Raw genomic sequence first — 25,374 nt, forward strand, 5'->3', positions numbered from 1 at the left:
TTTTAAACCAGCCTTTTTTGTACAGTATACTATATAATGTATATAGACATCAGTGACTATTAGCATGTGACGGTACTGCTCCTTATGAATGCCATCTCAGACTTGTCTTTCTTTTACATTGTGCAAAACAATCCTGTTGATTCTTTTATCACTTCTAATATTTCTGATTTTTATAAAAATGTATTCCCCCAAGCCAGGAGTGATTTCTGAGCACATACACAGGAGTAACCCGAGTGTCACCAGGTGTGGCTCAAAAACAAAACAAAACAATAAAAGTAAAAAAGTAAAAAATGAAATGTATGCAATATCTCCATATTAAGTAAACTAATTAAATAATTAAAAATCATGTGTTTCAAAATCTTCCAAAAAGAGAACAGGGGTGAGTGGGGTACCAAAAGAATGAATGGAACTGCCTGTACATAAACCATTCCACACAGCCAAAAGATTCTTGAAGGCTTTTCCCCTAACTGGAAGACTGTTGAGGTGGAGGAATAAAAAAGACTAATTAAAAAAGTCACTATTAGTTCAATCTAGAATGTATCAGAATCTTCACTTTGTTTCTCTTGAAGGTAAATATGCTAACGTTATTTATTAGTGATTAATTTCCCCCAGGTTTAAGGCAGTGTTTAACTTTTCCATGGCACCAATCCAACCTTATTTTTTGCTGTGGTCCTTCAACTACTGATTAGCCCCCTAGTCTCATGCTATGACTACCTATGTCAACAATATTCTCCTGTAGCTCCCTTGGAATATCCTGAGGGCCCCATAGGTGTGTCATTTGACCCCAGTTGAGAAATACTGGTTTCTAAAGTAGACAAGAAATTAATTATTTACATTTTCTTCTATTGTTGGATAATCAATGGCAGAGGGTTTTTGTAAAAATACTTACCCATTCATATGCTAGAAGAAAATGGTTCATGGAATAACCAATGTAATTAAATATCTTGTACACAACAAACACAGCTGAATAGTTGACAGATTTTTTTTTAGTTATGTGTATTTCCACAAATTATGTCTTCTCCCATCACATGTTAAGTCACACAATTATCAAAAAGGATAAGCCTTTATTTCCATCCTTCAAAACTGAATAAAAATTCAGGGATGAAAATTCTGAATACAGTGGACTCTACATTTCCCAGAGAACAGTTCTAACTTTAGGAGCAATAGATATATTAGATGTAATAAATCACAGTTCTCTATGTAATATATTATTGCTATATGTTATTTCAAATGAGATTTCTTATTCAAATAGACATTCTTTGATACATATCTATACATGCCATAAAATTATAACTATGAATGTAAAAAAATCTTGGACTATATGTACAGTAGTCAAAGTGGAATTGATGATCTTTTTCCTTAAGATTTAGATAAAAATAGCTTTAGAGAATTCACATGTAGGAACACTTTAAAAATACTGGCATACCTAGAAGATTAACTGCATTAAAAAAAGTTAAGCATTCATTGACTTTTGAATTATAGCCCAAGGTTAACTGGATAGGATTCAAGAAGCTAGAACCAATCAAGGACTAGAAGAATCACTTAATTCTATATACATCTAAAAACCAAATCAGCTATCACAGAAAAGTATATCTCTGGGACTAAGTATAAAATTACACCTTTTCCTGAAACAAAACAAAACAAAATTAACAGTATTTTCACAAAAGACGTTTTTAATAAGAAAAAGTCTAAGTACTTATGAAAATTGAACAGAAAATGACTGAAAGATTGCTTGAGAACCTATGTTCTGATAAAAAGGAATTCCTACTAATGGATGCTATTTCATAAATTCACTATTTTAAAACACATTTTTGATTTTTCTTAAGACGTATCAATCAGGTAGAAACTAAATATTAACCTATGTATATAGTTCATGTTGTCTAGTGCCTAATGTTTTCTTTGTAAAAAGGCATAAAAATGTTGCTTGAATGAATAAAAAGTCCTCTATGTTAAAAAAAGTAGCTTGAAAGAGCAAAATAGAACACTAAAACAAAGGGAAAACATGAACATGTTTCAGTGTTTTATTCCTTAAAGATGTAACTATATTCTAGTTTAACAAGTTCAAATGCCTTTTCCACTGATATCTTTAATTTTTGTTAACTTAGAAATGAGGTGTTGGGGCTGGAGAGACAGCATGGAGGTAAGGCATTTGCTTTGCATGCAGAAGGTCGGTGGTTTGAATCCCAGCATTCCATATGGTCCCCCGAGCCTGCAAGGAGTGATTTCTGAGCCTAGAGCCAGGAGTACCCCCTGAGCGCTGCTGGGTGTGACCCCCCCCAAAGACAAACAAAAAACCCCAAACAAAAGACAAAAAACTGAAGTACAAGTCTTCGCAGTCTACTTATCTGCAGTTCCTTGAAAGTATTCTCTGTATCATGTAAGAGTTTGTACAATATGTCTGATCACGGTGTTAAGAATCTCAAAGCATTAACAGTATAGAATTAAAACCACAGTTCTTAATTTGATACATTGAGTAGTCTATCTTTAAAGTTCTTTCTATGAAACACACCTAGAAAATGAACAGAACTCATATAACACCACAGTCTGTATGAATTTTAGCCACAAATTTACTTTGTTCACTTTTGTGTTACAACCTGAGGACATGGGGAACTCTTGTTATGGTCTATTACATCTAAGTAAACGTCTGATTCTGTGCTTTTGTAACTAACACATTCTCAATCACTTAGTATAAAGAATTAACTAGAAGCTTATGCTTTCACATGGTATTTAAGCAACGACAAGGTAAAATTCACAACCTATCTATTATGCATTAGGTTTCTGCAAGCATGAGTGCATTATAGGCAATAATCACAGAAGCGGAATATAAGGTTAAGAGTATAGTTTGTTAAAGTAATCTCTGGATATTTTTTTACGTGAATACAATGTTCGTATTTATGCTTGGTAAAGTAATTTCATTTTACAGAATATATAGAAGTGGAAAGCCACAGCTTCCTTCTTATGGAGATATACAGTAATTTCTTAATTTTAAAATAAGACTAAAATTAAAGGAGCTTATATAACAAAACACTTTACAAGAAAAAAACTAAGACAGTTCAATGTGTTCAGATTTGAAAATAATCAACTTCAGATTTATGACACCAATAGGTTATCTACAAAATACTATTTAAATGGAAAAAACTTAAAGTCAAAAAGTTTAGTCATTTTAGATTTAAATGATCTTACTTATAGGTGGGCTACAAAGAAAGCAAGTAAGAGAATAGACATGGTCAAGAGCCTAAAGAACTGAGATTCTTAGGTCTATGTGTATGAGGTGGGAAGGACAGAAAAGAAACTCAAAAGGATGCTGATACACTGGCAGGTTTAGCAGCACAACACTGTATTACAGAAGCATTAACACTATTTTAAATCACTGGTGCTTAAATAAAACAAAACACTGTAAAAATCGAAAGACAGGCAAAGTGGCTCAGTATTTGAGCTCATGCCATGCACAAGCTTTGTCATTCAAGACTTGTTAAAGACAAGTTGATTTTCAAAAATCACAAGTTTCTTGTAAGGTAGTCAACACATCAAATTTAACAAAAAGCCCCCCCCCCCAAACTTATGTAAGTGGGCCATTTTTATAAGCATAAAAATAAAGCAAACAATTTAGTGTCTAAAGATTCTGTAACCACAGCAATTGTAAAGTGGGTAGGATGCTTGCCTTGCATGAGACCAAATAGGATTCAATCCCTGGCACTCTACATGGTTTTTACCCACTCCCAGCTTGTCAGGAGTTATTCCTGAGTGCAGTGGAAAGATATAGCCTTGAGCTTGGCTGGGTATGGCCCCAAACAAAATAAAACTAAACCTCAAAATAGGCAGATTCCTTAGAAAAGCTTTCCTAATTCCTTTTTTTTTTGGGGGGGGGGGGTCACACCTGGTGGCGCTCAGGGGTTACTCCTGGCTCTCTGCTCAGAAACTGCTCCTAGCAGGCACAGGAAACCATATGGGATGCTGGGATTCGGACCACCATTGGTTCTGGTCAGCCACTTGGCAAGGCAAATGCCCTATGGCCTGCGCTATCTCTCCAGCCCTGCTTTCTTAATTCTTAGTAAGATTTAAATGGCCTCAAAAATAAAAGGGTGGGGCTGGGAAGGTGGCGCTAGAGGTCAGGTGTCTGCCTTGCAAGCGCTACCATAGGACGGACAGCAGTTCGATCCCCTGGCGTCCCATATGGTCCCCCCAAGCCAGGGGCAATTTCTGAGCGTATAGCCAGGAGTAACCCCTGAGCATCAAATGGGTGTAGCCCAAAAACCAAAAATAAATAAATAAATAAAAGTGTGGGGCCTAAGAGATAGCATGGAGGTAGGGCATTTGCCTTGCATGCAGAAGAACGGTGGTTCGAATCCTGGCATCCCATATGGTTCCCTGAGCTTGCCAGGAGCAATTTTGAGCGTAGAACCAGGAGTAACCCCTGAGCACTGCTGGGTGTGACCCCCCCCCCAAAAAAAAAGTGTGGCCTCAAAAATAAAAGTAAACTAGACTTAGGTTATATTTTAAGAAAGATTTGTTATTTTGAAAATATTTCTTATTAATCAATAAATAACAAAATATTGTGAAAAAAAGGTGGAAACAAATATTTCCTTGAGACAAACTTTAAATTCAAGCATTAATTACATTTTCATGACAAATAAAAAATTATACTTCATGCTCTTGATTTTCTACACTGGAAAAATTGAATTATAGTGTTAGTACTGAATAGCTAGATGTCAATCTGCAAAACTAACATATCTATCATTTGACAAGTTTTCTTGGGTTTTACAATTCAAAAGCACCTTCTACACGCAAACAAATAATAACCAGAAACTTAAAATCCATCCAACACAACTTATCTGAGGCGGAAATGAGACTATGGGTCATGTCACCTTACATTAGTCTTAAAATCCACATCTATTAGCTAATAAGAAAAGCAGCAGCACTGTATTAAGATCTTAAAATACATTTACTAAAAACAATAAAGGTATTACTAGTATTACATGTCATTAGCAAATGTATGTCAGTAGCAAAATGTTTCAGGGATCTCAATGCTAAAGGAAGCTTTCAAGCCAAGTTTTCTCTAATAGATTCCTTTACATTCTTTTGGAAAGAATGATCAGATATTAATAATCACTATCACATGCCATGGAACTCCACAACACTTAAATGCTAAAAAACTTTCACAGAAAAACCTCAAAAAAAAAAAAAGGCCCATGTTTAGATTTTAATGTATGATGGTCTTTATTTACAACTTTATTGGCAAAAAAGAGGGAAAAGTTTAAAACAATTTAACAAAGGGCATCGTTGCTGATCCTATCATTAAAGAAGTTTCATTTTAAATGTCCATCTAAGCTGTCCAAAGATGCGTAATACTGAATCTGCTTATGCAGTTCTTTTTATGAAGTATAGTACTCCTATTTTAAGCATCCCTTTAAACATATAAACACAAATGAAATCACTTATTAAAAACTAGTAAATGTAGGGTATCTAATTTCAAATTTATGTTTTTCTTGTAACACATGCCCAATGTAAATCAAGAACTGGAAAAGCAATTACACTTCCTAGATGAATGAACATTTTACAACAATCATTTTCTGTTATGATCCATTATATTTCCAATTTATCGTGAACTACTCTGAACTTACTATGAGATGTAGCCCAAGTCAGAAGACAAGATGCAGGAATATCCTTTTTGGAGGAAAGTAAGTCCTCCAGAATCAGCATGGAAAATAAACATCCTGTTGAAGAATTCTAGGTGAAAAAAAATTAATGTCCATTTCAACTCATGCTGAGCTGACTTAATTCTTTTTATCAATTTGTTTTGTGTCATTCTTCTAAGTCAAGTGTGTTTAATTCTTCTTCTAGTTCATCCAAATCTTCGCCAGTAAAAAGATTTTCATCAACAGGAACAGCATCAATGACTCCATTTTCCTGTTCCTCCCCTTCATTGTCCTCTTCCAAATCACTTCTTTCACCATTTTCAGCCCTACCACCGGATGCTTCACTTAATTTGTTTTCTAAAAACAAACAAGAAATCAATAAGGCCTAGAAACAACACTATTCCACTAGAAATTGACAAACTGATACTTCATTTCTATTTTTGCCTTTCCATAAATCTTTCTGAAATTACTCCATGACCTTATGTTTTAAGTAAAAAGCATTGTACCAATGATCTATATTTAATGTAAAAGCTAATTATCATATTCTTGACTGTTGGATATCTCATACATTTGTGAATAAGATTTATCATATACAACTTTGTTTGTTTTGGGGTCATCCCTACTGGTGCTCAGATTCTGTATTCAGGGATCTCTACAGACAGGCACAGGAGATCAGATGTGGTACCAGGGATCGAACCTGGCTCAGCGGCATGCAAGGCAAGTGCCCTACCCACTGTAAATACTGTCACTTCGGCCTTATATATAACTTTGTGCTATGTGAAAAGCAATTAAACGTTAACTATATAGCAATTAAAATTTTGCACAGTTGAATTATCATGTATTTTGACTAAATGGCTAATTATAAAAATGTAATGCTTTTGGTTTTGCAAATAATTAAGAATCAGTGTTGCAAATGAGTGAGAATCTAGAAACATTTTATCTTGTTATCAAATATGATAAAAAGGAACCAAGAACTGACTATACAGCTAGTATTTTTCCTTAACAGGCTATAAATAATTCAGAACATAAAAATACAACTTCACTTATCAAAGAAATTTACATTTACATAGACATTAATAGCTTAATTATTTCAAACATCTCATGACAAAGTCTTGGGTATTATAATCTCTTAATTATTTGCAATTTTATGTATCACTACCAAAGCCCTGATTCTAAAAAGATAAAATATATTTGTAAAACATTTATAAGCATTAATTAAGCAATGAATCTGAAGCAATCTCACCTCAGGAAATTAGGCTAGTTTTTCAAGTTATAGTTTATACTCCCCCCCCACCCCCCATCCCCCCCCCCCCCCGCCCCTGCCTTTGGATGGTGTCCAGGGTTTACTCCTGGCTCTGTGCTCAGGGATCGATTATTCCAGGTGGGAATTTAAACTTGGGTTGACTGTGCAAAGCAAGCACCGTATTAGCTATGCTATTTCACCAACCACACAACTTATATACCCCAGCCAACTTTTGTTTATTCTCTCTTACCTAGATCCAAATTTCTACTTCTAGATCAAAGGATCTATTGGTCTATTGAGAGATTTCTCATTTTCTAAAAACCTTCCCATGAACATACGACTCCCTTAAATAGTTTCTTAATAGTAAGCAATCTGTACTAATTTTTCTTTCTTATTATCATAGCAGTCCTGATTAAAACTGGGATCTATAATATCTAAAACAACTTTTCAAATTTGTTACTAGAGAATATTTGCCACTGACATTCTACCTGATTTTTGGGAAATAATTTTTGTTAACTTTTCCCTTACCTCCTCAGTGCTTTACTTAAGTTTGTCTTTTTTTAAAAATAAAAATAAAACCAAAAACTTCTGAAACATGAAGACAGTGCAATGAGCAGAATGCATTTTATGCTAAGCTCAGATTGGAGTCTTGGAACCTAACAGTCTCTCAGGCATCACTAGGAGCAGTCCTGAAGAGGAATAGCCCTCAAACTCATTGTTCTGGTTCAGCATTCTAGAATGTTCTCATCCTACATATTGTCAAATTCATTTGCATTCAACTATCAAAGCAGATGACTTCCAAGCCTAACTCTTTTCAAGTGTTTACAGAATATCATAGGTACCAGCTTAAGTGGTGGGTCATGATTTCACATAGACTGAATGGGAAAGAGGGTTATGTCACTTTCAATAACCAAAACCCTTCAAGCTCTTAAGTTTCCAAATTTAACCAATCAGCTACAACTCCAAACTTGTTCCTTACTAGTTTCAGTTAACGTCTTCAATGCAGTAACCCTTGACTTTTAAATACCTCCAAATCACAGTTACTAGTTACTAGTAACTGTTATTAGTCTGATAATGTAAGTATCTAAGTTTCCTACTTTTAACTTAGTACCAGTAGGACAAAATCCTAGCTCTTAGATTTACACACCAGCCAGTCAAAATCCTAGCTCTTAGATTTACACACAAATTCACATACTTACCATCTTTTTCTGATATATATGTGCTAAATCTTTCAAGACTTGCTACAGTAATACCCGTCTCATCTACATCTCTTGGTATATACAGGCTTAAATCTATGTCATTTACGTTCACTGAATCATCAACCTGTAAAAACATAAAGTTGTTACTTAGTAAGAACAATTTTTAAAAAATTACTTCCCCCTGCCTTTAACACTTTAATGAGACAAAGTGCTAATGCTAAGTGAAAACAATCAATACTACCAAAAGCAATTTCACTTTTTTTTTTGTTTTTGGGCCACACCCAGTGATGCTCAGGGATTACTCCTGGCTATGTGCTCAGAAATCGCTCCTAGCTTGGGGGACCATATGGGATACCCGCCAGAGATGGAACCCAGGTCGGTCCTGGGTCAGTCGCATGCAAGCCCTTCTGTGCTATTGCTTTGATCCCCAAAAGCAATTTCACTTTTTTTTTTTTTTTTTTGGTTTTTGGGCCACACCCGTTGACGCTCAGGGGTTACTCCTGGCTATGCGCTCAGAAGTTGCTCCTGGCTTGGGGGACCATATGGGACACCGGGGGATCGAACCGCGGTCCGTCCAAGGCTAGCGCAGGCAAGGCAGGCACCTTACCTCTTGCGCCACCGCCCGGCCCCTGCAATTTCACTTTTAAAAAATAATTGCCCCCACCAATAGCAATGCCTTATTTGAAACCGCTTTCTACACATAAAATAATATCTTTGCTTTGCAACTCAACAATCGAAGTTACAATTTTATCATAAAAAGATGCAGAGGCTGGAGCAATTGTATAGTGGGTAGTGTATTTGTTTTGAATATGGTCAACTCCTGTTCAATCCTAGGCATCTCATATGTTCCCTTAAGCGGACAGGGGTAACCAGTGAGCACAGAGTGAGGAGTTAGTCCTGAGCACCTTTGGATATGGCTCCCAAACCAAAACAAACAGAAGATACTAATAGGTCTGGAAAGATTAATACAGGAGGTAAGGTGCTTGCTTTGCATACTGTACACCACAGTGTAAATCTCCAGTACTGCATATGGTCTACTGAGCACCACTAGGAGTGATTCCTTAGCACAGAAAGAGCCAGGAGTAAGCCCTTACCTCTACATGTGGTGCAAACTCTCTTTCCAATGTCTATCACCCAAAATAAAAATACAAAATAAAATTTCTACCTTTACTAAAGTGTGTACAAACAAATGATTCTGTTGTCTCTGGCTCAACACTTTTTAGTGTTGCTATCCCATGACTTTTCTAGTATAAAATAATCCTCCCCTACCTCCTACTATTTTCTTCTTTTTTGCAGTGAATATATACAGTATTTACTTGACTATGCCCTAAGTTCTGTTGAAAATTCATGTGTATTTATGCATTTAATGCTCGCAATCACCTTGAGATGTAGAGACTACTAATGCCCATATTACAGATGAAGGTGGAAGGCTACAAGGCACATAATTTTCCAAGATAAAGCCCAGACCTAAACTGACAGCTGGAGGTGGTTTTCTTTTTCTTTTCTTTTTGGTTTTGGTTTTCTTTTTTGGGTCACACCCAGCAGCGCTCAGAAATCGCTCCTGGCATACTTGGGGGATCATATGGGATGCTGGGATTCGAACCAATTACCTTCTGCATGAAAGGCGAACACCTTACCTCCATGCTATCTCTCCGGTACCAGGAGGTGGCTTTCTTTTCTTTTCTTTTTTCTTTTCTTTTCTTTTCTTTTCTCTTTTGGTTTTTGGGCCACACCCGGAGGTGCTCAGGGGTTACTCCTGGCTGTCTATCAGAAATAGCTCCTGGCAGGCACAGGGGTCCATATGGGACACCAGGATTCGAACCAACCACCTTAGGTCCTGGATCGGCTCCTTGCAAGGCAAACACCATTGTGCTATCTCTCCAGGCCCGGAGGTGGTTTTCTTAACTACGCTGCTTCTACAATCATTCTCTATTGATGCTTTCAACCAACACAAGATGAGCCAAAGATTCCTCTTACCTCATCACCACCGGTTCCCTGGGTATAGCGGGTATCATCTGCTTCCTCATCATCATCATCAACCAGTTCAGGACGAAATTCAAATACTTCACGACCACTGATCTATTTAGATATATAAATGAAACTACTAAAGACAAAATTCCCATTTCTAGGTCAATGGTTTTAGACCTACATCTGATTAAACAAAGGTAACATTTGACATGACACAAATTAATTTTTTATTTAAAGTATTGTGATTTATAAAATTATTCAGTTGAGTTTTAGACATACAATGTTTCAGGACCAATCGATTCCACTACCAATGCCAATCCATCAATGTTCCCAGAGTTCATCTCATAACTTCCCACTCACAGCACGACAGATTATTAAATGAAAAAATTATTAATAAAAGCTTGCAACATACCACTAGTGCTTTTCCTGCTTTGAAGTCTGCTTTCCTTCTCTCCATATCTTGCTCAAGTTTATCAATTTTTTCTTGTCTTTTCCTTTTTTTCCACGCAAGGAAAGATTCTAGAGTGATTTTAGTAACATTTGGTCCTAGGGCAGAACGCTGAAAAGATAAAAAGTTTTCTCCAAAAGTTACCCATAGTAGTAACCTTCAATTGACTCTTAATACAATTAATTTCCTGCTTTGTCTATTGTATCATAAACTGGCTTTCATTTTATATGGTCAAAATTATCTTTACTAAGTCAATTGATAAATATGAAAAGCACCATAGTGACATCCAAGATTCATTTTGACACTACAAAGAGATCAGAAACAGATTCAAGGTTAAATTAAACAACAAATATAAAAAAAGATCAAACAAACCACTGAAGTGCTACTTGGAGCTAAAAATCAAGTCACGGAAAAATAATGTTACTGAACACTGGGCATTTAGTACTAAATGGTATATATACTTTTTTGTTTGTTTGTTTGTTTGTTTTTGGCCACATCCAGCGGTGCTCAGGGGTTACTCCTGGCTGTCTGCTCAGAAATAGCTCCTGGCAGGCACGGGGGACCATATGGGACACCAGGATTCGAACCAACCACCTTTGGTCCTGGATGGATCGGCTGCTTGCAGGGCAAACACCGCTATGCTATCTCTCCGAGCCCGTATATGTACTTTTTAACATTGAATCCACAAATAAGCAAAGATAGTCACAGGCAATTTACTAAAGGTTAAGAATTAACATGTTAGAACTAGGACACAAACAAGTCTATCTAAAACCATTTCTGTAATAGTATATTTTACTTCCTGGGTGAACACCAAGAAATATGTCTATTATAGAACAAGTGAATAAAGAATTTTAGCATTAAGATGTGATTATCCAAGATAATGCAAAAAAGATAGTGCTAAATATGTGGTGGTAAATCTAGCATTTCTGATAATCTCATCATTTTTGTTACTCCCAGAGGCTGTGTCTTTTACTCAATCTTCCCATTAATGTACAGAATAAAATTTTTGTTAGGCTACAGAGATTAGCTGAAGATTTATTTAGTTTAATAAGATTAATTTATCAGCAAGCACAGTTAAGTGTGTGTGTGTGTGTGTGTGTGTGTGTGTGTGTGTGTGTGTGTGTGTGTTCACTCCTGGTGGTTAGGGACTTGACCTAGGGCTTCTAAAATGAAAAGTATATGTTCAGCCAACTAAGCTATCTGTGGACAGGACATCCATCTTTGGAAATTGTGTGTCTGTGTGTGTGTGTGTGTGTGTGTGTGTGTGTAAAATAAAAAGTATGTGCTCAGCCAACTAAGCTATCTGTGGACAGGAAGTCCATCTTTGGAAATAATTTGATAAATCAGTGGCTGGTGCTTCAAAAATTGTTTCGTAATCCTAAATTTAGCTCTATCTGACTTTATTTATTATGGCCTCTATATTTTCTATACATACAAGAATTTAAAAAAAAGTTAATGTGACTCTGTGTAAGGTCATAACTTTTCTTTAGGGGCCAGAGAGGTAGTACAACAGGTAAGTCATTTGCCTTGGAGACAATCTACCTGGGTTTGATCCCTGGCATCCTACTTGGTCCTCCAAGTCTGCCAAGGATTAACTGCAGAGCACTGTTGGGTGAGCCCCAAAACCAAAACAAACTTTTATTTAATAAATGTCATCAAAGTAAAATTTATCAAAGTAAAATAAATTAAGACTGTTAACATACTAATAACAGTAGTATGCTACTGCCCCCAAGTGGCAAATATTAAAATGTAACAACAAATACTGCTTTAGATATTTTTAATTTTTCTCATAGTACTCAATATAAATGTGCACAAAAATATTTACTAAAAAAGTGAAAGTATGATAATACATTGCTGCATTAAGTAAAAAATATCAACTTAAAAAGAGACAAATTTATAAAACAAAACCAAAGAGGAATTCTAGAATAACAAAGCATATGAATTACAACTTAAAATGGAGCCTGGAAAGATAGTACAAGGGAAGGGCATTTGCTTTGCATGTGGGACCTGAGGTGGATCCCCAGCATCCCTCAAGGTCCTTCAAGCATCACCAGGAATAATTCCTAGAGCTAGGAGTAATTCCTAAACTCCCCCAAAACAAAGCAAAATAAAAAATTCACTAAAAAAACTTAGTATCAGATTTGAACATGTAGGAGAAAGAAATAGTTGATTATAAGAGAAGTAGACTGCAAGATAAACAGGCAAAAAATAAAAAAAAACAACATTCAAGAAACATGGGCAACATTAATAATCCTAACATTCTCATAGATAGAAACTATAGAGAACAAAGGGGAGAAATAAAATGAAATAAAAATGATAAGTTAGCTGAAAAAAGTTAACTTAGTTTTAGAAGTATTTCTAAAAAGCTCAATGAACTCTAGAAAACACAAAGACCAAAAATGAATAAATTACAGTAAAATGCTGAAAACTGAATATGGAGAAATCTTAAAATCAGCAAGAGAAAAAATCATTTTGTGAAGGCTTCAGACACCAAGTGCCACAACTATGGCTCAGAATAAATACAAAAATCTCGGATATAATCTAGAATATATTCTTGGAGCTGGAGAGATATAACACAGTGGTATGGTGTTTGCCTTGCATGCAGCCAATCCAGGACAGATGGTAGTTTGAATCCCGGCATCCCATATGGTCCCTGTGCCTGCCAGGATCAATTTCAGAGCACAGAGCCAGGAGTAGCCGCCGCCTGCTGGTTGTGACTCAAAAATCCACACCCCCTAAAAAAGAATATATTCTAGAATAAACCTAGAATAAAATACCTAGTTATGAGTAATAATGTTGAAATAGGAGTGAGGTAGGAGGGTGACTTCCAGATTTTCATATGCTTTATCAAATTACTGCAGAAAAAAAAATCTCCATTGATTAAAAGTAAAAGAGAGGAAGGAGGAAATAGGTTAAACAAAATTCAACTTTCTTACTATAGAAGTTGTATATATTAAAAGGACATAGAGGAAAATAACAATGTTTCACCAAGAAATCCTATTTTGAAGTACATTTCAAGTTTCAATGTCTGCATGATCCGAATTAATAAAAGTAAATACAAGTGAAGGGTGCTGATTATTGTTACTGAGCCAACTGCCATCTTTGCTTTTTTGCTGATTTGAAAGGAGACTGTTTTCCTTTAAGAAGCTGTATAGCTGACAACTTTAAGCATTTTTATTTTACAATAGAAAAGATACTGTTAGTTACCTCTCTTTCAATTAGATCTTCTAATGAAATTTCATCTTCTTTTTCTTCTTTCTTTTTATCTTTTTTTAATACAAATCCAGGAGGAAGTGCATGACGATACATGCAATTATCACCCCCTCCTGGGCACACCCAAAACCAGCCATATTTGTTATTTTCAATAGCTTCAAGGAAATGCTTGCAAACCTACAGAAATAACATTATGAATAGGTGTTCAATCTAAGGCAAACAGAGAATAAATGGATATTCTGATTCATATAGCGGGCAATAGTTATTATGTACAAAAAAAGATGCATGACCTTAAAATATCTATTATAATGAAAAATTCTGTTTAAAGATCATTTGTAAAAAATTTCTATTTTTGATGCTGTTCTTATTTTTTAACTATATAAAAGGTCTCAATTTAGTTTTTGTAAAAGCAATAGAAAAGTATGATTAAGTGATAAAATATAAATATACATGGTTATAAATTAAGAGCAATGTTTTTAGTCTAATAACATGTAATAGTGATATGAATACTATTTTAATGACCTAAAATTACAGTAAATTCTTAGAGAGACAGAAAATAAAGATACTAAAAAACCCACAAAGGTAACCCTTTAAAATAGAAATGTGTCCAATATGCAACTATACCGAAGCTTTGGAGTAATTTTTTTAACAAAAAAAAAAAAAAAAAAAAAGCAAATTAATACTGTTGTTTTCCCTGAAAAAGGCACAACAAATTTCTTTTTATGTTTATGACATCAGGGATTAAACTCAGGGTCTCATACATGTGTGGCATATGCTGATACTAAGTCACATCCCCAAACAGATATATGTGAAACTAAGTATTTCAAGTGTTTCCAGTAGAGTGGTATCTATAAAAGCACACACGCAAATGCAGATCCTGAAAAATAAGGTAGATTCTGGAATGGTAGGAGTCCCTGACTTCTACAAAACGCCTACAAAGAGAAATAACTACATTTTGAACTATCCTAATAATGAGAATGTACGAGGGAAATAGAAAGCCTGTCTAGAGTACAGGCAGGGGTTGGGTGGGGAGGAGGGAGATTTGGGACATTGGTGACGGGAACGTTGCACTGGTGATGGTAGTGTTCTTTACATGACTGAAACCCAAACACAATCATGTAGGTAATCAAGGTGTTTAAATAAAATATTAAAAAAACCCACCAAAATATATAACAATAATTCAATTAAAATCATTAAAAACTTTTCACTACTATAAAATAGTAAGCTATTTAAATTGGTTATTTTTTTTACTCCTCATTCTGTGTAAAAATCAAGGGTAGAATTCTAAATCTAAATATAATACCATTTAACTGTATTTGAAAAATATCACTTTAAAAAAAGGTCATGTTAAAGACGTTAGTCTCATAGTTTTCAAGGATCATTTCTAATTAAGACATTAATTGTATATTAAACACTTACAAATTCCCAAAACAAAGCTTTACACACCTTATCTTTACGGAAAGATATAGTAATATATGAGCATAGTTTAGTAAGAACAGCAGCAAATACCTGCTGCCCGATTCTCCCTAATTATCAATACCACAGCAACTCAAGTCAAGAAAAGGACATACTATTTGAGTTTTTGGTTTTTTCTTTTCCGCCTCACCGTGCTTCTTGTTCACTACTTCTTCCAGTTTTTTCTCATCCCAATTATCCATTGTATCTAAACAAAAAAATAATATTTCTTATGTTTATTAAGACTAAAATATTTCAACAAACCAATCACATAGGCATATTTTTTTAAATACCTTTCTCAAGTTCTTCATCTCTTGCATCAATGTAAACACTTCGCTTTTCACACTTTCTCTCCAGAGTCAAGTCATGAGAGAACTTACACTTATCTCCTTTAGTACACTGTCCTTGTTTAAAGAATGCACATACCACAGACTTGGGATCCGCACCTAGGTTAAATGTCATACAATTTTTGTATTACAATCTACCATACACCAAGATTCATTTCATATCTATTGAGATATAATTACCTTTGTTAACTTCATTCTTTGATTTTAGAAAACTACTACTAGATGTGATTCCTAAACTATTTAAGTTTCGGGGGTAACATTGTATATCGAGTTTTGTTTATTCTTACATTAAAAAGCTGGAGATGGGAAACCAAATATAAATATTGGATATTCTAGTCACCTGTTTAGCTTAAGTTAATGAGACATGAGGCAAAGAGAAATACTAGGCATATTGCCAAGAGTCTAGCACATCCTTAGGTCTATCTCAGCTACCACCAAAGATTAGATATTATAAATGAACAAGCAGACACACCAAATCTCAACCTTTCCTGTAAGTAATAAGCTAATAGTGTTATAGTAGTACAAATATAGAGTTGGCATAAGAGGAACCAAAAGAAAGACAATGGTAATTACCTTGACAAAAAGAAAATGACTTCAATAATAGTTATAATGGGTTTATAATCTCAAAAAACATAACAAAGAGTTTTATAAATTGCATCTGGAAAAGACAACACTTATACAAGTCAAAGTTTACCTTTACTTATTTTTTGAGCAGCAACTACTGGTTTAAATAGTTCATTTAGTTCTTGTAATTCTTTCTTTTTATCATCTTTCTTTAATTTTTTCTCGGCTTCACTTTGTGCTACCTATAACATTCCCAGATATAACATGTAAATTTGATTTATAGTAAAATTGCTTAAACTATATATATAAACAATGTATTTATAACATCACAAATATAGCAAAGAAATGTCTTTGATTTGTGCACAAACACCCCTATACCCCTTAAATCAACATCAATTTACAATGGTCTCTCAGTATACATATACTGTCATTAAACTAGTAAAAAAAGAAACTTCCAATCTCGTAAACATTTAAGATGAAAACATAAATATACTAACTCAGACTTTTTTGTTTACTAGGTAACACTAACATGGACATGGGTCTCATAAACTGTATATCTTGAACTGTTCTGCTTTGACAGGACAGCCGCTTATTTCTACTGACAAACATGCTATCAGGTACCTCATATTTACAAATAAAAGTTCAGGAATATAGTAAGTTATGAAAATATAGTATTGGGCTTGGAGATATTACAGTAAAGGGGTAAGGCACTTGCCTTATATTTTGTGGATGCTTGGTCCAAAAACTGAATAGAGGGCTAAATTTTTAAGAATAAACTGTTACTGAATTAAAAAATTTCAAATTCACAGTTAATGTCTAAGAATAAGCAGAGAAATAAAGGAGAGAAGTATCTTTGGAGGGAAGTATTACTGCACTAGCTAAAAAGACTGCTATAAGGCATTAGTTACTGTAAAACAGCATGCAGCCATAAAAATAACTGAGCTGTATCAAGATGGCTTGGAGAAATGTCTGAGTTTTAGGTTGAGAGTTTGAGAGTATGGTTCAATTTTAAAATACTATATAATAACATATTATTTGTTAACAGATGCTGTATAACACCCAAGTGAAAAAGTTACCTGACGAGGATTTTGTTGACCAAACTTAACCTGATGAGTGACAGCCTTGATAAACTTCTGTTGCTTTGCTCCTTTCTTATTCTTTAAACCAAAAGTTTTGTCCTGAATGAGAAAGAACATAAAAATATCTTAAATATATACACAACAATGTACATGCAGTCTGGTAGAAAAGGATCGTTTAGGAAGCTGGAGTGGTGTCACAAGCGATAGGGCGTTTGCCTTGCTCGCACTAACCTAAGACAACTGTGGTTCGATCCTGGCGTTCCATATGGTCCCACAAGAGCATAGCCAGAGTAACCCCTGAGCATCAATGGGTGTGCCCCACCCCCCAAAAAAAAAGAGAAAAGAAAAAAGAAAAGGATCACCTAACTGGGAGTGCAGTTCATCTGGTTATAAGAAAAGAGGTTTATTTTCAAGTTCGCATTTTTACAATCCATCTTACCTCCTTTGTAAATTAAGCTTAAAGCATCATGATTTCCTTTCCTTCTCTCTTTTATTTGTTGGAATAAATATTTGGCTGAAGGGTAGAAAAACAGCACTTAAATGTACACTGTTTTTTTTTTTTTTTGGTTTTTGGGCCACACCCGGTGACGCTCAGGGGTTACTCCTGGTTATGCGCTCAGAAGTCGCTCCTGGCTTGGGGGACCATATGGGACACCGGGGGATCGAACCGCGGTCCATCCAAGGCTAGCGAAGGCAAGGCAGGCACCTTACCTCTAGAGCCACCGCCCGGCCAAATGTACACTTCTAACCACTTACTTTTCTTTTTCTTTTTTTGTGGTTTTTAGGTCACACCCAGTGATGCTCAGGGGTTACTCCTGGCTATGTGCTCAGAAATCATTCCTGGCTCGGGGTGCCATATGGGATGCCTGGGGATCAAATCACGGTCCATCCTAGGCTAGGGCGGGCAAGGCAGATGCCTTACTGCTTGCACTACCGCTCTGGCCCACCACTTGCTTTTTCTATTAGCTACTGTGTATTGCACTGTTAAGACTTTTCCAGAATTCTGTGAAGAAAAAAATATCTACTTCGTTTTGAATTCTGTATTGAACTTTTGATGGGTGTTTTTTTGTTGTTTTTTTGTTTTTTTTGGTTTTTGGGCCACACCCGGTGACGCTCAGAGGTTACTCCTGGCTATGCACTCAGAAGTCGCTCCTGGCTTGGGGGACCATATGGGACACCGGGGGATCGAACCACGGTCCGTCCAAGGCTAGCGCGCAGGTAAGGCAGGCACCTTACCTCCAGCGCCACCGCCCGGCCCTTGATGGGTGTTTTTTCAAATTTTTTTTTTTGGTTTTTGGGTCATACCCGGCAGTGCTCCTGGCTCTATGCTCAGAAATCGCTCCTAGCAGGCTCGGGGGACCATATGGAATGCCGGGATTCGAACCACCATTCTTCTACATGAAAGGCAAACACCTTTCCTCCATGCCATCTCTCCGGCCCATTTTTACAGAAAAGAATTTAACACAATTCCATTTGAAGAAAAGAGGAACAAAGGTAATGTGATATAGGAGAGATGATTATGGTGCAGCCACCAGGTGTGAAATGTCCTATATTTTGTTTTAAAGACCAAAAAATCTCTAGTGGGGTGGAAGAGAACCCTAGATTAAAGTTTAGGACCTAGATTAAAGTCTAGTAGCTACCTTATCAGTGAGGTTTCTTGCCTGGTGTGTGCCTGAGCCAGATTAGATTCCCGACATATGGTCCACTCAACTTTGCCATATCCCTACCTGCTCCCCCAGCATATATGGGTGCAGCTCTAGAGGCCCTGACCACTACTATATCTGGCTTTGACAGTTGCCAGCACCATAGGAATGGACTGAGTATCCTAGGCACCGCACTGCAGGTCTCAAGAAGTATTGCACATCCCAAAATATAAACCAAGGTCATATACAACAGCATCTATATAAGCTCAATACAGAAGAGTAAAAGCGAGTTCCAGTCTGAGCAAGGAAAATAATCCAAGTGCTCTATAGTACATGCCTTGCATATTTAAGACAGTGGGCCCAATTCCCCAGCATTGCGTTGCACCCCACTTCAGTACAATGGGAGCAATTTAGGAGTATGAGTTGACACCAGACCATTGAAATCCCAAATTACCATTTTTGCTTGTTTCCACAACCCCTTCAGGGCCTATTCCTTCCTTTGCACTCAGGGAACCTTATGTAATGACAGGGATTAAATCCTGGTCGGCCAGGTACAAGGCAAGCATCCTACTAGCTGTACTATCACTTTGGCCCCTACATCTCTATTTGTCGGGAAACTTTAATTCTAACCCCTTTATCTTGTGTTTACATAGTGGGAACATGCACAGTGATTAGTGGTAAAGACTGATGAGCCAGACTCCCTGGGTTGGAATCCTAAATCAGTTTCCTATGTTAATGATAGTAATCCTGGAAAAGTTATTTATTTTCAAAACTTTATTTAAACACATGGTATGCAAAGTTGTTCATAAGTTGATTTGGGCATTCAATGTTCCAACACCAATCCCCACCACCAGTGTGACTTTGTTTTCACTATTGTCCCCAGCTTCCTACCTGTCCCACCCCAGGCTGTCCCTTGAAACAGACATAAAACAATTTATATTACTTGTTATTATAAAATGGCTGAAAAATGATCAAAACATTCTTCAGTTAAAGAAAATTTGCAGAAACCATTGTATCTCACAATTGTGTCATGAGAGTCAGTGTTTGAGAATGTACTGAGCTGTCTGAGCCTTCTGTTTTTGTTCCTGTTTACTGAGGTTAGGCAGGATATATACATATATATCTCCCCCATATTGGGCTGTCAGTATTGTGGAAATCAGAGGTATATGGCCGCATGCTCCAGGGCTCTAGAATTTGTAGAATTGGGAAAATCCTCAGTCTGGTCCAGAGTTTTCAGCCCCAAGACTGGTGTACCCGTGAGCTGCATTGGTCAAGTTTTTTTTATCTTGTCCTATTTATACAAGTTATTTAACCGATATGAATATTTCCTTAACTGTAAAAATGTAATTACTATCACTTAATACTAAATTAAAGTAGCTATGTTATTTGTAAATGGTATTTTAAATACTTTAATGCCACTACCACTAGTTTTAATTTGGGATATTTATTATTTTTTTTTTTTTTTTGGATTTTGGATCACACTTGGCAGTGCTCAGGGGTTCCTCCTGGCTCTACACTTAGAAATCGCTCCTGACAGGCTTGGGGGACCATATGGGATGCTGGGATTTGAACCACCGTCCTTCTGCATGCAAGGCAAACGCCTTACTCCATGCTATCTTTTCGGCCCCAGATTTGGGATATTTATTAACCTTGCTTTGGAAACTGGAGACATGAAGACAGGTTACAATGAACCCCAAATAATGGCTAAAACGAAACCAGAAATTTTAGTTTCTCATCAGACCTTACAAAAAAAGATCCCCCCAAATTAGATCAAAATGAAGAGTTGTGCTACAGACTTGGGAAGCTGAATACAAAGGAGTTTAGAAAATCGCCAGTAATTCTGGGAAAAGAATGACAGAGCTTCAGATCGCCCTAGTATACTAAAAGAACACCAGATTTTTTTTTCTCAAAATTCACCCTTTCTAGGCTAGGGTGATGGCTCAAAGGGCTGAATACATACTTAACATGCAGCTTGAATATGATTCTTGGCACAGCAAGGAACAAACAACTCAAGTACACCCAAGCCCTGTCTTGTATGGCCCCAACCCCATTCTCTTTGCACTCATAACCCCCATCCCTTAGGCAAAATACTGCTATAATATAGTAGCCTTCACTTTTTAAATGCCCAAGAAAGGGGATGGAAGGACAGGTTAATAGAAATAGAACTCCAAGATAATATGTCTTTATTATCTATGCAAAAGGATCTTCTGCAATTGGTTAATCTAGCATCAAGTAACCAACTGCTAAGATTTTCCCTTGAATCCATTTCTCCTCCATCCCTGACTCACCTAGATGCTACCTTTAAGTCTGTAGTTCTGTTTCTTTGATTCATTGTCAGCTATATATTTAAAATGATATTTCACCCTTTCTATAATGAAATTTATTTCTCAAAGCCAACTTTGTTTTGTTAAATTTTTAACTCTAAGAAAGACAAAAGTATGTGATATATTTTTTGGGGGGCCATACCTGGTGATGCTCAGAGGTTACTTCTGGCTATGCGCTCAGAAATCACTCCTGGCTTGGGGGACATATAAGGCACCAGGGGATCAAACCAAGTCCGTCCTGGGGCAGCCTCATGCAAGGCGAATGCCCTACTACTGTGCCACTGCTCCAGCCCAGTATATGCCATTGTTGATAACTTACATTTGACATATTCATTTCAGAATGGTATTTTTGTTTTTGTTTTTGGGCCACATCCTGTAACGCTCAGGGTTTACTCCTGGCTATGCGCTCAGAAGTTGCTCCTGGTTTGGGGGACCATATGGGACGCTGGGGGATGGAACCGTGGTCTGACCAAGGCTAGCGCAGGCAAGGCAGGCACCTTATCTCTAGCGCCACCACCCGGCCCTAGAATGGTATTATTTACTGAAAAAACATTAATGAAATTTGGGGGAGTTTAAAGAGGGAAAGAAAATACAGAAAATATGATTCAATATGATTATTTCAAGTTAGAACTTTTTTTGTTTTTGGACCACTTCTGGCGGTGCTCTGGCAGGCTCAGGGGACCATATGGGATGCCGGGGACCGAACCTGGGTCCATCCCGGGTCAGTTTTGTGCAAGGCAAACGCCCTACTGCTGTGCTATCACTTCGGCCCCCAGTAGTCATTTTTAATTCCCTTTCCCGAGAGTTCTTAAAAGCTCCTTGTTGCTTTGCAGTAGTTCCTATGGTGGTAGCAATGGAAGTAGAGGTACAGGAATGGGGACAGGAGATAAGGCAACCAAGTATCACTATTTTAAAGTTCTAAAGCTTATTTAGTTATTGTTACAGTGGTCCTCAAACTATGGCCTGCGGGCCACATATTGTATTTGTATCTGTTTTGTTTCTTCATTGCAAAATAAGATATATGCAGTGTGCATAAGAGTTCACTCATGAGCAGCCGATCCAGGACCAAAGGTGGTTGGTTCGAATCCCGGTGTCCCGTATGGTCCCCCGTGCCTGCCAGGAGCTATTTCTGAGCAGACAGCCAGGAGTAACCCCTGAGCAATGCCGGGTGTGGCCCAAAAACCAAAAACAAAACAAAAAAAAAACAACAAAAAAACAGTTCACTCATAAATTTTGTTTTTACTGTAGTCAGACCCTCCAATGGACTGAGGGACAGGATCCCTGCTTTAAAATAAAAACAAACTATTGGGACTTAGGTAGTTATAATACTGTGTCTATTGTTTAGGAGTACAAAATTGTTGCACCTAGCTTTTTAATTGTGAGTTAGAATATCTTTTGTCAAACAATTCAGCTGTCTCATTATTTTGCACTTTTCTTTGGAGAAGACATCAATGACTTTTCAAGTCTTCATGATTCAAATAATTTTTTTTATATTGGGGGCTAGAGCGATAGCACTGTGGTAAGGTGTTTGCCTTACATGCAGCCAACACAGGCCAGACCCTGTTTCGAACCCCGGTATCCCATATGATTCCAAGCCTGCTAGAAGCAACTTCTGAGCGCGAGTCAGGAGTAACCCCTGAGTGTCACCGGGTGTGACCCTCCCCCAAATAATTCTATTGGAATCTTGGCACAATGGAGGGAAGGTTAGGACAGGACAGTGGGAAGTGGAACTAGAACTGAAGGCTAGAAGGAGGTAAAGTGATATGCATGATACCCTTTTAGTAACAGTATTGCAAACCAATCCCTAAAAGAAAAAAATTGTCCTGAAACTCAATCATAAATGACTTCGTTATTCACCTTGATTTAATAAATAAAAAAAGAACCAGGATGTATGCATACTGCTATTCATCACAGTACTCACTATAATAGCTAAATTTTTTAATCAACTTAGATGCCCAATAACAGACGAGTGGATCTTGAAGATGTGGTACATGTGTACAATGGGATACTACATAGCTATAAGGAGTAATGCAACCATGCAATTTGCTGCAACATGGATGGAGCTGAAAGATACTGTGTTAAACGAAGTAAGCCAGAAGGATTAATACAGAATGTTATCACTTATGGTGGTATTTAATTAACTGCATGAAAAAATCCAATGGTTTAAATAAGAGTTGTCTTGAACACTCTTGGCCCCAGAGTATAGCGAGGAGAAGAAAAGAAACTGAGTGGAGGAGGAGAAACAAAGATGAAAGAATGGGGCCAGGGGCCAAGAGGTCTAAGGTGCACTGGAGGCGTTAAAGACAGAATTATCCAAGTCAAAGTCAACAACAATGGAATCATGAGATCCAAACTTGTGTTGAATGTGTGTTTGGATCAGGTTTTCTGGGACTGCAAAACATAAAGGAAAAAAGAAACGAATACAATAAGCCTGTTACAGTGGGAAAGGAATCAATGCTCCTATCAGTTTCAGTTGATACACTAAAAATAACTCACACACAATTCCTTCCAACAAGAATGCCAGTTCTACCAACCAAAACCAAAACAAATAAGCAGCGATGAAAGCAAGTCCCAGGGGAAAAAAAAGCCATTCCTAAAACATCCCGCCCCCGAATATCACTGAAATATGACAGCAGACACGAGCACGAGGGGGTCACAAGCCTGATGTCTGACTATGCTGCTCCCTTTAAGGGGGAGACATGCCGGAGGAGGGGGCGGTTCAACTAGCACCACTGTGCAAAAAAGAACTGTCATACAGCAGTTAGTTACAGCTTCTTACATTAGAACTTTCAAATGACTTTTGGATTCTGGGCCACACACCCGGCTTCAAGTGAGTTAAGTAATGGCTCTGAGCTCAGGCAGGGATCACTCCTGGTGAAGATCGAGGGGAACCCTATGGGGTGCTTGCTGGAGATGGGATCCTGGTGCAAGGCAACCGTCCCACCCTATCTGCTGTACTACGGCTCTAAAAGAACTTTAAAAAAAAAATCTGGAGGCTGGAGAGATAGCATGGAGGTAAGGCGTTAGGCTTGCATGCGGAAGGGCGGAGGTTCGAATCCCGGCATCCCATATGGTCTCTCGAGCCTGCCAGGAGTGATTTCTGGAGTAACCCCTGAGTGCTGCTGGGTGTGACCCAAAACCCCCCCTTCCCCCCCAAAAAATCAACCAGAGGATCAAGCAGCAGAGACCGAATGGGTTTTTCCCCCAGGCTGTCAAAGAAGCGTGTGTACTATAGAGACGACACCTCCAAAAATCTCCTTCCCAAACGCCCCCAATCAATCTCCAGGCGGGCAGGTGAATGAGGGTATGCGTCAAAAAAGGAAACCAGCGCACCCCAGCAAGGGTCCGATTCCAGGGGGGTGAGTTTGTTTCCCTGCGAGCAAAACAAACAAACAAACAAAAAAACTCAGGGAAAGCTTCCCCTGAGGACCGCCCATAGGTGGTGGCCGAGATGGGGAACAGCGGCCGACCCCAGGAAGCGATCGACCACCCCCAGGCTTCATTTTGTTCCGCCATCACCTCCCCAAGAGTCCCAGGCAGCTCATGCATGGGGGGGGGGGGAAGAGAAGAGAAGACGGCGGGGTTCTCCTCCTCCTCCTCCTCCTCCTCCTCCTGCAAGAACGTCGAGACTCGCGTCCCTCGGCCACGCGGCCGGGGAAGGAAGCCGCATCCTGCAGCCCAGACCCCGGGTGGGGGCGACGAGCGACTCGACTCCTTCCGGGCGGGGCCGAGCGACCCGTGTCCCGGCCGGGGCGGAGCGGAGCGGAGCAGAGCGGCCGGTCCGGGCCGTGGGGCGCCCGCGTCACAATGGCGAGAGGAGACGAGGCGAGAGGCGGCGGCCGTGACTTGCGAAGCAGCAGGCAGGCTGGGTCCAGGAAGGCGCTGCCTAAAGAGAAATGCAAAGCGGGGGCCGGGGCCGCGGCTACTCACTTCGATGATCTTCTCCTTCTTCTTCTGCTCCGCCTTTTTGCTGCCCCCGGCCTGCGCCTGCTTCTTGGGGGGCATGGCGGAGACCCCGGAGGACGCCGCCGCCGCCGCCGGCCAGACTGGGTGCGGGGGAGGCAGCGGCTGGACACCGTCGTCTAGAGAAGGGAAGCCGGCCCCGCCGGAGGAAGGGGAGGTGCAGGTGGGCGAAGACGCGGACTGTCGTCTCGCGCGAGGACGGCCGCCGGCCGGGGGAAAATAGCAGCCGCTCCGCTCACTCGCCGCGCGAACGCGAACGCGGCTTTTGCGACAGGTCGCGGCCGCGCGGCAT

The 25,374-nt window shown here is 38.3% G+C and overlaps 1 protein-coding gene across 1 annotated transcript; it reads right to left on the minus strand.

Annotated features, from left to right (window-relative positions):
* Positions 1-5,192: 5,192 nt before the first annotated feature.
* ZC3H15 (zinc finger CCCH-type containing 15) lies at positions 5,193-25,138 on the minus strand. Its single transcript, XM_049773263.1, has 10 exons — positions 25,050-25,138; positions 17,150-17,251; positions 16,204-16,315; positions 15,456-15,608; positions 15,279-15,370; positions 13,702-13,884; positions 10,459-10,605; positions 10,056-10,157; positions 8,079-8,202; positions 5,193-5,993 (listed from the first exon to the last, which is right to left on the minus strand). Exons 1-10 carry the CDS (start codon positions 25,122-25,124, stop codon positions 5,803-5,805), a joined length of 1,281 nt encoding a protein of 426 aa, XP_049629220.1. The 5' UTR covers positions 25,125-25,138; the 3' UTR covers positions 5,193-5,802.
* Positions 25,139-25,374: the final 236 nt, after the last annotated feature.

This window comes from Suncus etruscus, chromosome 5 (assembly GCF_024139225.1).
Source record: "Suncus etruscus isolate mSunEtr1 chromosome 5, mSunEtr1.pri.cur, whole genome shotgun sequence".
NCBI lineage: Eukaryota > Metazoa > Chordata > Mammalia > Eulipotyphla > Soricidae > Suncus > Suncus etruscus.

Coding starts and splice junctions, on each gene's coding strand:
- ZC3H15 (XM_049773263.1), bottom strand. CDS start 25,124: ATGCCCCCCAAGAAGCAGGCGCAGGCCGGGGGCAGCAAAAAGGCGGAG. Junction 17,252..25,049: donor AGAAGGAGAAGATCATCGAA/GTGAGTAGCCGC, acceptor TTTCTCATTCAG/GACAAAACTTTTGGTTTAAA. Junction 15,371..15,455: donor AGATGAAGAACTTGAGAAAG/GTATTTAAAAAA, acceptor TTTTTTGTTTAG/ATACAATGGATAATTGGGAT.